This window comes from Ochotona curzoniae, unplaced genomic scaffold (genome assembly GCF_017591425.1).
Source record: "Ochotona curzoniae isolate NIBS_2020 unplaced genomic scaffold, NIBS_Ocur_1.0 contig_2404, whole genome shotgun sequence".
Taxonomy (NCBI): Eukaryota; Metazoa; Chordata; class Mammalia; order Lagomorpha; family Ochotonidae; genus Ochotona; species Ochotona curzoniae.
Genome location: NW_024465451.1, coordinates 9,857,550 through 9,869,613, shown reverse-complemented (window position 1 = coordinate 9,869,613; position 12,064 = coordinate 9,857,550). Strand labels below are relative to the sequence as shown.

Sequence of the window (12,064 nt, the reverse complement as noted above, 5' to 3'; positions counted from 1 at the left end):
AACATCGCGTGCTAATGAAGATTAATTTACAAAATGGAACCAAGGAACTTTGTAAAAGTTTTTACTCACCAGAGAAACAACTAATGTGAAGAGCCAGGCATAAATAAAAAAATAGTCCCCTCCAATTTTAATAATGTAAAGAAGAAGCGAAGACACGGGCAATAAAATACACTGAGTCACAACAAATTTCTTGATTGCATCCTTCATGAAGAAGTCTAAAGTCTGAAAAAGAAAATATCACACCACAAGAAACTGAGACACTGATCTCGCTTTTTATAACTTTTTAACTAGTAAGAGGACATAAAGAACACATAATCGAAGCAATTTTTAAAACTACGTTATACTACATGGCCTGAAGCAACAGATAAATGTCTTGCATTTAAATTTAAAATCAATTCGCTTACATAGTTACTAACATTAGACATTTATGTTCATTTATGCTAGAAGAGTTGTATAGCAAGACTAAACTATGATCTTTACCATATATGCAGTTCCTTTATTCCCCAACTAATTTGTTATCTAAAAACAGAAAACGGTTGAAATTACCAACCCAGGACAACAGCACAGAAAACCTCATTTAAAAGAGAATATTTCTATTCTCCACTATACCTGGTGATTGAAGCCATGTTTTTCTTCTATCACAAACGTGTTATAGAGACTCCATGGCAAACCAGTCAATGCACTGAAAAGTGTAGCCAACAGCAGAAACACCAAGGACTGAGTGATCTAAGCGCAAGAAGAAACAAATGGCAGTTTTTATGCTATAACATCAATTATTCTTCAAACTACTACCCCCTGGCACACATGAAAGTCAGGGCTTGGGAGCTTACCTGACAGGATTCAACCACAGTGTTGGAACAGGGGGTGGGTTAAGTTAGGCTGGACCATGACACTAACTAGCATACAACAGAACCAGGCCTGGAGGCAGACTCTGTGGAGGATATGTGGGCTCACCTCTAAAGGACTACAAGACTCACTGGTTTGCTCACGAGTTGGGAATGGTAATTAGCCAAACTAGGCATGAGTATGGAACTCACACTCAAGGGAACTGGGGTTCAAAACAGGCGGGCCTGGTCCAAGCTACACACCCACAGGTGCGCCCAAGAATTGGGTATTGCACAGGCTGGGACGCAACACACACCAACACATATAAGAGCCGATTCTGGGGGCGCCACCTATATTGGGTAAGGGCCCACCACCCATTGGCACACATGAGATCTGGGTCTAGGAGTGGGCCTTGTGGGCCTGGTGGCCTTAGCTCCTGCTGGTGAACATGTGACTCAGGGTTGGGTGTTGGTCACGTCAGGCAAGGCCGTTCCACTTGCCAACAGGTATGTGAATCAGTTCAGACAGGTGAACCTCACAGAGGTTCAAACCCGGGCCAAACTGGCCAGGGCTGGCCAAATCATAGCACAGTGGCATGCACAGGAGCCAGGATGGGGTACAGGCCATGCCAGGCTAGGCTATCACACCTGCTGATCTGCATGAAAGCCAGGGATGGGGCAGGCTAGGCAGGCTGCAGCACCCACCACCGAGAGTTCAGAGTCCTATCTTCTGGCTTTGGCCTGGCTCAGCCTTGGCCATTGTAGCCATCTGAGGAATGAACCAGTGAATGAAATATTCCTTCTCAGGCCTGGCACGATAGCATAGTGGTTAAGGTCCTCACCGTGAATGCTCCAGGATCCCATATGGGTGCTAGTTCTAATCCTGGCAATCCCATTACCCATCCAGCTCCCTGCCTATGGCCTGGGAATGCAGTTGAGGACGGCCCAAAACCTTGGGACCCTGCACTTGCATGGGAGACCCAGAGGAGGCTCCTGGCTTCGGATTAGCTCAGCTCCAGCTGTAGCAGCCACATGGGGAGTGAACCATTGGACGGAAGATCTTCCTCTCTGTCTCTCCTCTCTGTATATCTGCCTTTCCAATAAAAATGAATAAATCTTTAAAAAACAGATTCCTTCTCTAACTTCACCTTTCAATTAAAATAAATAAATCTCAAAATATAAAAGAATTTGAACAGTATTGAGGAGTAAAAGTGTTGTGGCATGGGTTAAGCCAACACGTGAAACATGGCTCAAGTTCCACCTGTTCCACTTCTGACCCAGCACCCTGCTAACACACTGGGCAAAGTAAAAGAAGATGGTCTACTTACTTGGGTCCTTATCACCCTTGTCCTGGCTTTGGCTAAACCCAGCACTGGCCATTGAGGCCATCCGGGAAGTGAATTAATAGATCGGAGTTCTCTTTCCATTTCTTTCTCTCTATGTAACTCTGCTTTACAAAGATATCTATATATAAAGGTTCATGGAGGGACCAGAGTGGTGACTCAACTGGCTAATCCTCCATCTCTAAGCACTGGCATCCCATAAGGGCACTGGTTTGTGTCCAGTTGTTCTATTTCCCATCCAAGTCCCTGCTTGTGGTCTAGGAAAGCAGTTGAAGACAGCCCAAAGCCTTGGGACCCTGCACTCATGTGGGAGATCAGGAAAAAGCTCCTGGATACTGGCTTCGGATCGGTACAGTTCTGGCTGTTGCAACCACTTGGGCAGTGAATCAATGGACAAATATTCTTCCTGTCTGTCTCTCTTCCTGGTTTCAGATCGGCTCAGCTCCAGCCATTGTGGCCATTTGGGGAGTGAACCAGTAGACAGAAGGTCTTTCTCTTTCCTTCTCTGTAAAAAACTGTTTCCAATGAAAATAAATATTTAAGAAAAAATTATTTATTTGAAAGACAGAGTTACATAGTGGAAAAGAGAGACATTTTCATCCTCCCATTTCACTCTTCAGGTGGCTGCACAGACAGGGCTGTGCCAAGTCGAAGCCAAGATCTGAACCAGCACCCATACGGGATGCTGATGCCACAGACAGAAAATTAGCCTGTTACACCACCACACCCGTTGGCTCAAATAAATACATTTTAAAAGAAAAACATAAAATGCAACAGTAACTGACCACCCAGAGATTACATTTTCGAGCTCTCCTATATCTAACTGTGACCTAACAACTGGTCCACTAGTGAAATCTGAACGGACAGAGCACACATCACTTCAGGACCAAGGAAGCTAACAGAGGGTATACTTTCTCCACTGTGTCTGAAGCACTGGACGTCAAAACTAGAGCTGTGAAGAGATGGTCGCTCCTGACTCACCAAACCTGCCAGGAATACTAACATTGAGCTGTTTCACAATCGAGACACAAACTGTTTTGACAACCACTGAAATTCTGGAGTTTGTTATACTAATTAGTACTTTCTGTCAGCATGAGACCCAGAAAGAGAATGAGACCCAGAAACACAGAGAAGTTAGTCTAATGAAGCGCAAAGAATTTAACTTACAAAGACTGACAAAATCTGCTAAGGAACCACTTACCTCATATTCTGGTCCGAAGCCAGCATGACCACAGAACTGTCCAGAGAGTTTCCAGAGATAAGGGATTCCTCCAAAGAGAAGAATGAACTACAAAACCAAACATATCATAGTCATATCAGAACACTGCCAGACACTATCATATGAGACTATAAGACAATTTTTATGAAGAATCATTATTTTTTAAAAATATATTTATTTTTATGGGACAGTAAGATTCCCAGAGAGGAAAAATCTTTCATCTGCTGATTTACTCCCCAAGTGGTCACAATGGCCAGAGCTCAGCCAATCCAAAGCCAGGTGCTCGGAGCCTCCTCCAGGTCTCCCACTGGGGTGCAGGGTCCCAAGGCTTTAGGCCACCCTCGACTGCTTCCCAGGCCACAAGCAGGGAGCCGGATGGGAAGTGGCGCAGCCGGGATTAGAACAGGTGCCCATATGGGATCCCAGCATGACACCAGCAGATGCAAGGCGAGGACTTTAACCTCTAGGAAATCGCACTAGACCCAAAATTGTTTTCTTTTTTTAAAGATTCACTTATTTTTACTGAAAATTCAGATTCATAGAGAGGAGAAGAGACAGGAAGATCGTCTGCTGGTTCAGTCTGCTAGTGGCCACAATGGCTGAAGCTGAGCTGATCTGAACCCGGGAGCCAGGAGCTATTCCACTCTAGATCCAGTTCCCTGTTAATGCAACCGAGACAGCAGCTGGATGGGCCAAGTCCTCAGGTCCCTAAACCCATATAGGAAAATTGAATTAAGCTTGAGGCACCCAACTCTGACCTTGCACAGCCCAGGTGATGTGGCCATTTGTGAATTCTGACACCCAAATCAGCGTAAGTCATAGTCCCATAACAAAGGCCCCTCAGACAGGATTTTGGACAGAACAATCCAAGCAGCAGCTTCTGAGGATATGTTAGAAATGCAAATTCTGGGCCCAGCCACCTAGTGGCCAAAGTCCTTGCCTTGAGCACACCGGGATCCCATATGGGTGCCGGTTCTAATCTTGGCAGCCCTGCTTCTCATCCAGCTCCCTGCTTGTGGCCTGGGAAAGCAGTCAAGGATGAAACAAAGCTTTGGGACCCTGCACCTGTGTGGGAAACCTGGAGGAGGTTCCTGGCTCCTGGCTTCGGATTGGTGCAGCACCAGCCGTTGCAGTCACTTGGGGCGTGAATCATCAGATGGAAGACTTTCTTTCTCTCTCCTACTCTCTATAAATCTGACTTTGCAATAAAAATAAAAAATAAAAAATAAATCTTTAAAAAAAAAAAAGAAATGCAAATTCTCAGGTCTCACCCCAAATCTATTAGATCAGAAATTTGTATTGGAGCCAGCAGTCTCCATGTGAACTTACACACAATAAAGTTAAAAATCACTGTTTGAACCCAGCACGGTAGCCTACTGGCTAAAGTCCTTGCCTTGCATATGCCGAAATCCAATATGGGCACTAGTTTGTATCCTGGCTCCTCCACCTCCCATCCAGCTCCCTGCCTGTGGCCTAGGAAAGCAGTAGAGGATGGCCCAAAGCCTTGGGACCCTGCATCCACATGGGAGACCAGGAAGCTCCTGGCTCTGGATCAGTTCAGCTCCAGCCATTGAGGCCACCTATGGAGTGAACCAGTGAACAGAAGACCTTTCTCTCTGTTTCTCCTTTTCTCTGTAAACTTGACTCTCCAAGAAAAATAGCTGTAAGTGTTGTAGCCACTTGGGGAGTGAACCAACAGATGTAACATCTTTATCTCTCCTCTCCCTCCGTAGATATGACTTCCCAATATAAATAAATAAACCTTTAAGAAAAATAAATAAATAATAAAAAAATCAGGGTTTCAGGAACCAGCTCAATGGCTCAATCGCTATTCACTAGAACCAGCACAATGGCTAGAATGGCTAATCCTCCTCCTTTAAGAAGCGCCGGGATCCCATATGGGTGCCTGTTCGAATTGTGGCAGCTCCACTTCCCATCCAGCTCCCTGCTTCTGGCCTGGAAAGCAGTTGAATGTGATCCAAAGTCTTGGGACCCCTGCACCTTTTTGGGAAGAAGCTCCTGGTTTCAGACCGGGTAGCCCTGGCCATTGTGGCCACTTCGGAAGTGAACCAGAGGATGAAGCCTTTTCTCTCTGATCTCTTTCTCTCTGTAAATTGGACTTTCCGGGCCCGGCGTGGTGGCGCAGTGGTTAAGGTCCTCGTCTTGCATGCCCAGGATCCCATATGGGTGCCGGTTCTAATCCTGGCAACCCCGCTTCCCTTCCAGCTCCCTGCCTGTGACCTGGGAAAGCAGTCGAGGACGGCCCAAAGCTTTAGGACCCTGCACCCGCGTGGGAGACCCGGAGGAGGCTCCTGGCTTTGGATCAGCATAGCATCGGCCGTTGCGCTCACTTGGGGAGTGAATCATTGGACGGAAGATCTTCCTCTCTGTCTCTTCTCTCTGTATATCCACCTTTCCAATGAAAAAATAATAAAAATAAATCTTTAAAAAATATTTTTAAAAATTGGACTTTCCAATAAAAATAAATATTTAAATAAATAAAAGTGCAGCTTTTATATAAGTGTCAAGCATAGTTTTACTAAGAACTTGGAGTGAACTGTGGGCATGTTTGGAAACCAGTGTTCCAAACCTTGCTTAGTTTACTGCTTAGATGAAACACCAAACCATGGGTCAGCAATCATATCTAGCACTTTCCTGGGGAAATCTCAGGGCAAGAATTAATGAGCCCAAGAAAAACAATTCCTGTGTTTCTTTTTGAAGACTGTTTTTAGCACGGTCTTGAAAACCAGAAAGGTCAGGTTTATAATCATTACAGATGACACAACTGAAATTCAGAAAGGTTCAGGTAACTTACCCTAGGAAACTCAACAACTAGGCAATTGCTATGTGTTGGACACTGTTCTAAATGCTCCTTCAGTCCTTGCAACATATGAAGTATGGTTTAATATCTGTACATTTTAAAGATGAGAACAAAGATTTAAAACAACACTGGGGTGGGCACTTGGCACAGGGTTAAGATGCCAGTTGTGGGATCTATATTCCATACAGAAGTGCCTGAGTTTGAGTCCCACCACTAGGCTAATTACACCAAGCACCACCCCTGACACACACATAAACATACATATATATATATATATACATATACATATACATATATATATATATATATAGTTATTGTTGGAGGAAAGGCAAATTTATAGAGAGAAGGAGAGACAAACAGAAAGATCTTCCATCTGCTAATTCACTCCTTAAGTGGCCACACTGGCCAGAACTGAGCTGAGCGGAAGCCAGGAGCCAAGATCCAGGAGCTTCCTGGTCTCCCATGTGGGTGCAGGGTCCCATGACTTTGGGCCATCCTCCACCACTCTGCCAGGTTACCAGCAGGGAGCTGGATGGGAAGTGGAGCAGCCAGGACATGAACTGGCGCCCATATGGGATGTCTGTCCTTGGAAGTGAAGCATTAGTCGGTTGTGCCAAAGCACTGGCCCCAGCAGAGCAGTTTCAAACAACTTTCTAATTAAACATTCCAGTCTTGTAATGGCATGTTTGTCAAGTGAAGTTCTGAGACCGGTTAGAGAATTCTGTCATCATGTAACAATGTTAGAGACAACATTTATGGAGGATTTATGCTGGATCAGGAACCATTCTACCTGCGATATTTTACCTACGATACGCTCACTTAATCCTCTCAACAAAAACCATAAATGGGGAACTATTTATCTTTCTACAATAAACGAGAAAACTGGGAACATAAAAAGTGCTTGAGTGAATTTCTGGAGATGACGGAGCTGGCATGGTGGCACTGAGTTTGAACCGCTGTACCAACTGTTCCGTGTGGGGAAAAGCACAGCTGGATGCACAAAGTACAGCAACACGCACACAACATTAGCAGGCAATGTGTAAAGGAGCTGCAGGGACCAGGAGAAGGAAGATCATGAAAAGTCTGAGAGAGACACTGCCATAGTCCTGACAGCCCCTCTTCTCTCTGGCATGCGGATTAGACTGTCTTTCTGTTCCACTAGGGAAAAAAATTAACCCGTCATTCATTCTTTCATTCAATAAATATGAACTATGCTCTTATCATATCAGGCATTAGGCAAAGAAAATGATGGAAAAACTTTAAAGTACTCTTTCTTTAGAAAATTAAACGTATGCCAAATAAACAGGCAATTCCAACACAGGGCAGTAAGTGCTCTAATAGGAACAATGATGGAGACCGGAGGAGCAGCACAAGTTTCTTTCTTTTTTAATTAATGAAAATTTCAATATTATTTTGAGGTTGTTGTTGTTTCCCAACTTCCTATGTCTTCTTCCCACTTCTTGGGGAAGGGGGAGATAAGTAGACAGGCCATACCTGCCTCCCAACCATCTCAGGACCCAAGGATGGGGAAAGGCCACGGGACTCAGGGTCACAATGTGGCCCATGCGCTGAGGGTTCAGAGCAGCACATTTCAAACAATGGCTTAGACAAAATGACACCGCAGGGAGGCGCTGTGGCATAGCGAGTAAAGCCACTCCCTGAGCTGCTAGCTCCCAGTTTAAACTGCCAGCTGCCAGTTTCAGTGCAGGCTGCTCCAGTTTCAATGCAGCCCTCTGCTAATGAGCCCAAAAAGCAACAGAGGATGGCCCAAGTCCTTGGGTGCCTGCATCCACATGGGCATTCTGGAAGAAGCCCCAGGCTCCTAGCTTTGGACCAGCCCAGCTCTGGCCCTTGCAGCCATCTGGGGAGTAAAACAGTGGATGGAGGATCTCTGTTTCTGTCTTTCCCTCTCTCCTGTTTCTTTGCCTTTCAAACAAGTAAGTGTTTTATTGAAAAAAAAAATACATTTGACATCTCAATTGGAAGAACAGGGATTAACCAATCTCCTAACAAGAGTGGGAGAGAGGAAAGAAAAGGCAATCCTGAGATATCACTATGTGAAATGTCTCCAAGTCACAAGAAACCAAGCCGGGCTTAATTAGGGGGAATATATAAAATAATAAAGGTCAAGTAAGCAATGAGCAGGTCAAAAAGGACCTCATAAACTAACAAGAAATGTGGACCTCACTCAGAGGGAAGCAGCGGGATACTATGGTCAGAACTGTGCTTCAGGGGGCTGGCACTGTGGCACAGTAGAGGCCGCTGTACTAGCATCCCCTATGCATGCAAGTTCAAGTCCTGGCTGCTCGACTTCTGATCCAAATCCCTGCTAACGTGCCTAGAAAATAAATGAAAGATAGTCCAAGGACTTGAGCTGCTGCAGCCATGTGGGAGACCCAAAAAAAGCTCCTGCCTTCAGCCTGACCCAGATCCACCACTGCAGCCATTTGGGGAGTGAACCAGCAGATGAAAATCTTGCTCACTGTTGTCTTCTCTCTCCCTGCAACTCTACCTTTTAAATTAATAGAGCTTTTGGCCCCGGCACAGTGGCGCAGTGGTTAAGGTCCTCACCTTGCATGCCCAGGATCCCATATGGGCACCGGTTCTAATCCTGGCAGCCCCGCTTCCCATCCAGCTCCCTGCCTGTGGCCTGGGAAAGCAGTTGAGGACGGCCCAAAGCTTTGGGACCCTGCACCCGTGTGGGAGACCCAGAAAAGGCTCCTGGCTTCGGATCGGCATAGCATCCAGCCGTTGCGCTAACTTGGGGAGTGAATCATCGGACAAAAGATCTTCCTCTCTGTCTCTTCTCTCTGTATATCTGCCTTTCCAATGAAAAAATAATAAAAATAAATCTTTTAAAAAAAATTAATAGAGCTTTTAAAAAAGATTGGGGGGCCCAGCACAATGGCCTAGTGGCTAAATTCTCACCTTGCATGCATTGGGATCCCACAGGGGTTCATATCCCAGCTGCATCACTTCCCTTCCAGAAGAAGCTCCTGGCTTTGGATCAGCTCATCTAAAGCCATTGTGACCACTTGGGGAGTGAACCAGTGGATGGAAGTTCTTTCTGTTTCTCATTCTGTTTTTAATCTGACTTTGCAATAAAAATAAATCAATCTTTTAAAAAATTGCAATGAAGAGATTCCACTGGTTGTAATGTGGAGGACAACGGATGAGACTGAAGCCAAAAGCAGCAAGGCCCAAGCAAGGAGTGCTACAAAAATAACCATATCAGGACACATTCCCTTTCATACTTGACCTCTGGGTGACAGTGGCCATAACCTACAACTGCCTGCACAGCTGTGATCCTGCCCCTTTTGTTCCTTACTACATCAGTCTCAAAGGTTTGGAAGCCGTTTGGGGACTTGTAAGGCAAGTGTCGTAAAAAAAAATACAAAACTGCAAAAGAACACAACAAAGCACTGGGCAGCGGACCGACTTCCCCAGCAGCGGTTACTCACAGTGCCTTCAATCTCCGAGTAGAGCCCTGACCAGAAGCTGAACGTGCTCTTATCCAGCTGATACAGCCGAGATTTCTCAAAGGTCTCGGAATCCATGATCTGCCCCAGCTCTGGTGGTACCCGAGTCGTTGTTTTATATATCCGCCTCTGAAATAAGAAAACACTTTAAGGAGACAGTCCATTATTCTTTACCATAGTAGGACAGTTGAACACTCAAACATTGAAGGGTTTATAGCTTTAACTTGTTATGTAAGCTTGCTGGTGAGTTTCACACACACACACAAACTGGATCAAGTAAAAAAGAAAAGAAAAGAAAAGAACTAGGTAAAACTAAACTCGGGGATCTTATCGCACTTCCGTGTACACATGTAAACCAAAGTCGCAGCAGCACAAGGGTGCGACTCATCCCAAAGTAAACAGTCCTAGAATACAGAAAAAGCCATGAGCAAGGGGAACAAACGGGCCAAACATGAGTGCTTGCAGGACTGGATCATTGAATTTGGTCCTTCAAGCCAAATGAAAGGAAACTCGAGAGCAGAAGCATATCACATCAACAGGGAAGAGAAAGTCTCTCATGCTATGACCCTTTACAAGGGGATTTGTAATAAGTCAGAAGGGCTAATATGTAGTCAGTCTCCAGCGGCTGGTTAAATTCCTCTGTGAAAATATGAAGTCTTGGGCCCAGCGCGGTAGCCTAATGGCTAAAGTCCTTGCCTTGTACGACCCGAGATCCCATGAGTGCAGGTTTGTGTTCCCCTCCCTAAAATGGTCATCGCCTTGCACATGCCAGGAGCCCATATGGGTGGCACTTCTAATCCCGGTTGTTCCATTTCCCATCTAGCTCCCTGCCTGTGGCCTGGGAAAGCAGTAGAGGACGGCCCAAAGCCTTGGGACCCTGCGCCAGCGTGGGAGACCCAGAAGCAGCTTCTAGCTCCTGGTTTCGGATCGGCGCAACACTGGCCGTTGCACTCACTTGGGGAGTGAATCATCAGATGGAAGATCTTCCCCTCTGACTCTCCTTCTCTCTGTAAATCTGACTTTCCAATAAAAATAAAAGAAAAAAGAAAACAACAACAAAAAAAGAAATACACCAGAAATAGGCAGACGCCAATGAAAACGTCCCATTTCAAACACAGGCAGGGTGTAAAGGTGTAAAGAGTGTAGGCAGCTTGCAGTAAACAGCCCCAACAGTTAGAGAGAAAAAGGCTGGCCTGACCATTACAGTGACCATATTGCCAGCACAGCAGAGTGCAGAGGAAGCCCAGCAACAGGGTCAGGAGACACAGCATCCGGGCTCCCGACCAGCAAGTAGTGCCTTATGGGAACTGCCAAAAGTAACTTTCACTTTCTCCTTTACTGCCATAGTCTTCAAAGAAAATAATAAGCACGCATTTACGAACCGCAAGGAATTTTTTTGAGGGTTTTTTTTTTTTTAAGTATGTATACTTTAAGGAGAGAGAGAAAAAGGCAGCAGTTTCTTGAAAGAATTGCAACATCAGAAAATGGTTTCCTGTGGTGGTGCCTGGTAACAGCAATGTCGTGGGGTAAGATGGGGTTGCAACAGCTTGGCAGCTTCCTGTTAAAGGATTATGCCAAAGACAAAAGAGGGTAAGTTCAAGACCAAGGATCCTAGGATGAGTCGAGGAGACAGCCTTTGCCCTTCCTCTGGGCCCCACGGACACTGGTCCCTGTTAGGAAAAACTTGGTGGATGCACCAGGGAGCCCTCGAAGCCACGGCCCGCGCCTTCGGGCCAAGCCTGGAGGCCGAGGGGCGCCGACGGGGTGGATCCCGGTGCCGGGGACTTAGGGTCGGGGCCGCGGCTGACCGAGGGCTCGGCTGCGCGTTGGGTTCTGGTGGGCACGGTCCTGGCTCACCTGCCGCTGCGCTAGGAAGGTCTCCCAGAGATACACGGTCCAGGAGAAGAGCAACACGGCCCCGAAGATGCGCTTCTCGGCCGGCATCTCCCACACCGAGTCCAGAGACGCCCACATCCCCATGGCCACCGGGTTCCACCGGCTCCCTCAGCGTGCGCCGGTGCCACACCGACACCAGTCCTGCTCGGCGCGTCCTCTGCTGTGTCACAGCGATAGTCGTCCCTTCCGAGTGATCCCAGCAAACACATCCACCCGCACCGCAGCCGCTCGGATCGGTGTCCCAAAAACAATCCTCCGCCTCGGCGGGTCACGCGGCTAGAGCAGCCCCGCCTTCCTCGCTTCCGGCTGAAAGTCCAGAACCAGAGTTCCGGCCCTTGCTTCGTGGCGTCGCACCGATTGTCTTCCTCTGCACGCTACACTCTTCGCGGGGTTCCGGCTCTCCCAGTGTCATCGGAGCCTGACGTGAGCCGTCAGGCTGTGCGCTTCTGGCCGGCTGTCAGGGCTGAGAGGGACTGACGCCT

The 12,064-nt window shown here is 46.7% G+C and overlaps 1 protein-coding gene across 1 annotated transcript in view; it reads right to left on the bottom strand.

Moving 5' to 3' along the window:
* Positions 1-11,813, bottom strand: part of ZMPSTE24 (zinc metallopeptidase STE24) — a 39,491-nt gene extending 27,678 nt beyond the window's left edge. Inside the window, exons 1-5 of the mRNA XM_040974295.1 lie at positions 11,544-11,813; positions 9,669-9,815; positions 3,369-3,455; positions 610-726; positions 70-222 (exon numbers count right to left, since the gene is read on the bottom strand). Of these exons, the coding sequence (XP_040830229.1) occupies positions 70-222; positions 610-726; positions 3,369-3,455; positions 9,669-9,815; positions 11,544-11,666 (627 nt within the window). The 5' untranslated portion in view covers positions 11,667-11,813. The remainder of the gene's footprint in view (positions 1-69; positions 223-609; positions 727-3,368; positions 3,456-9,668; positions 9,816-11,543) is intronic.
* Positions 11,814-12,064: the final 251 nt, after the last annotated feature.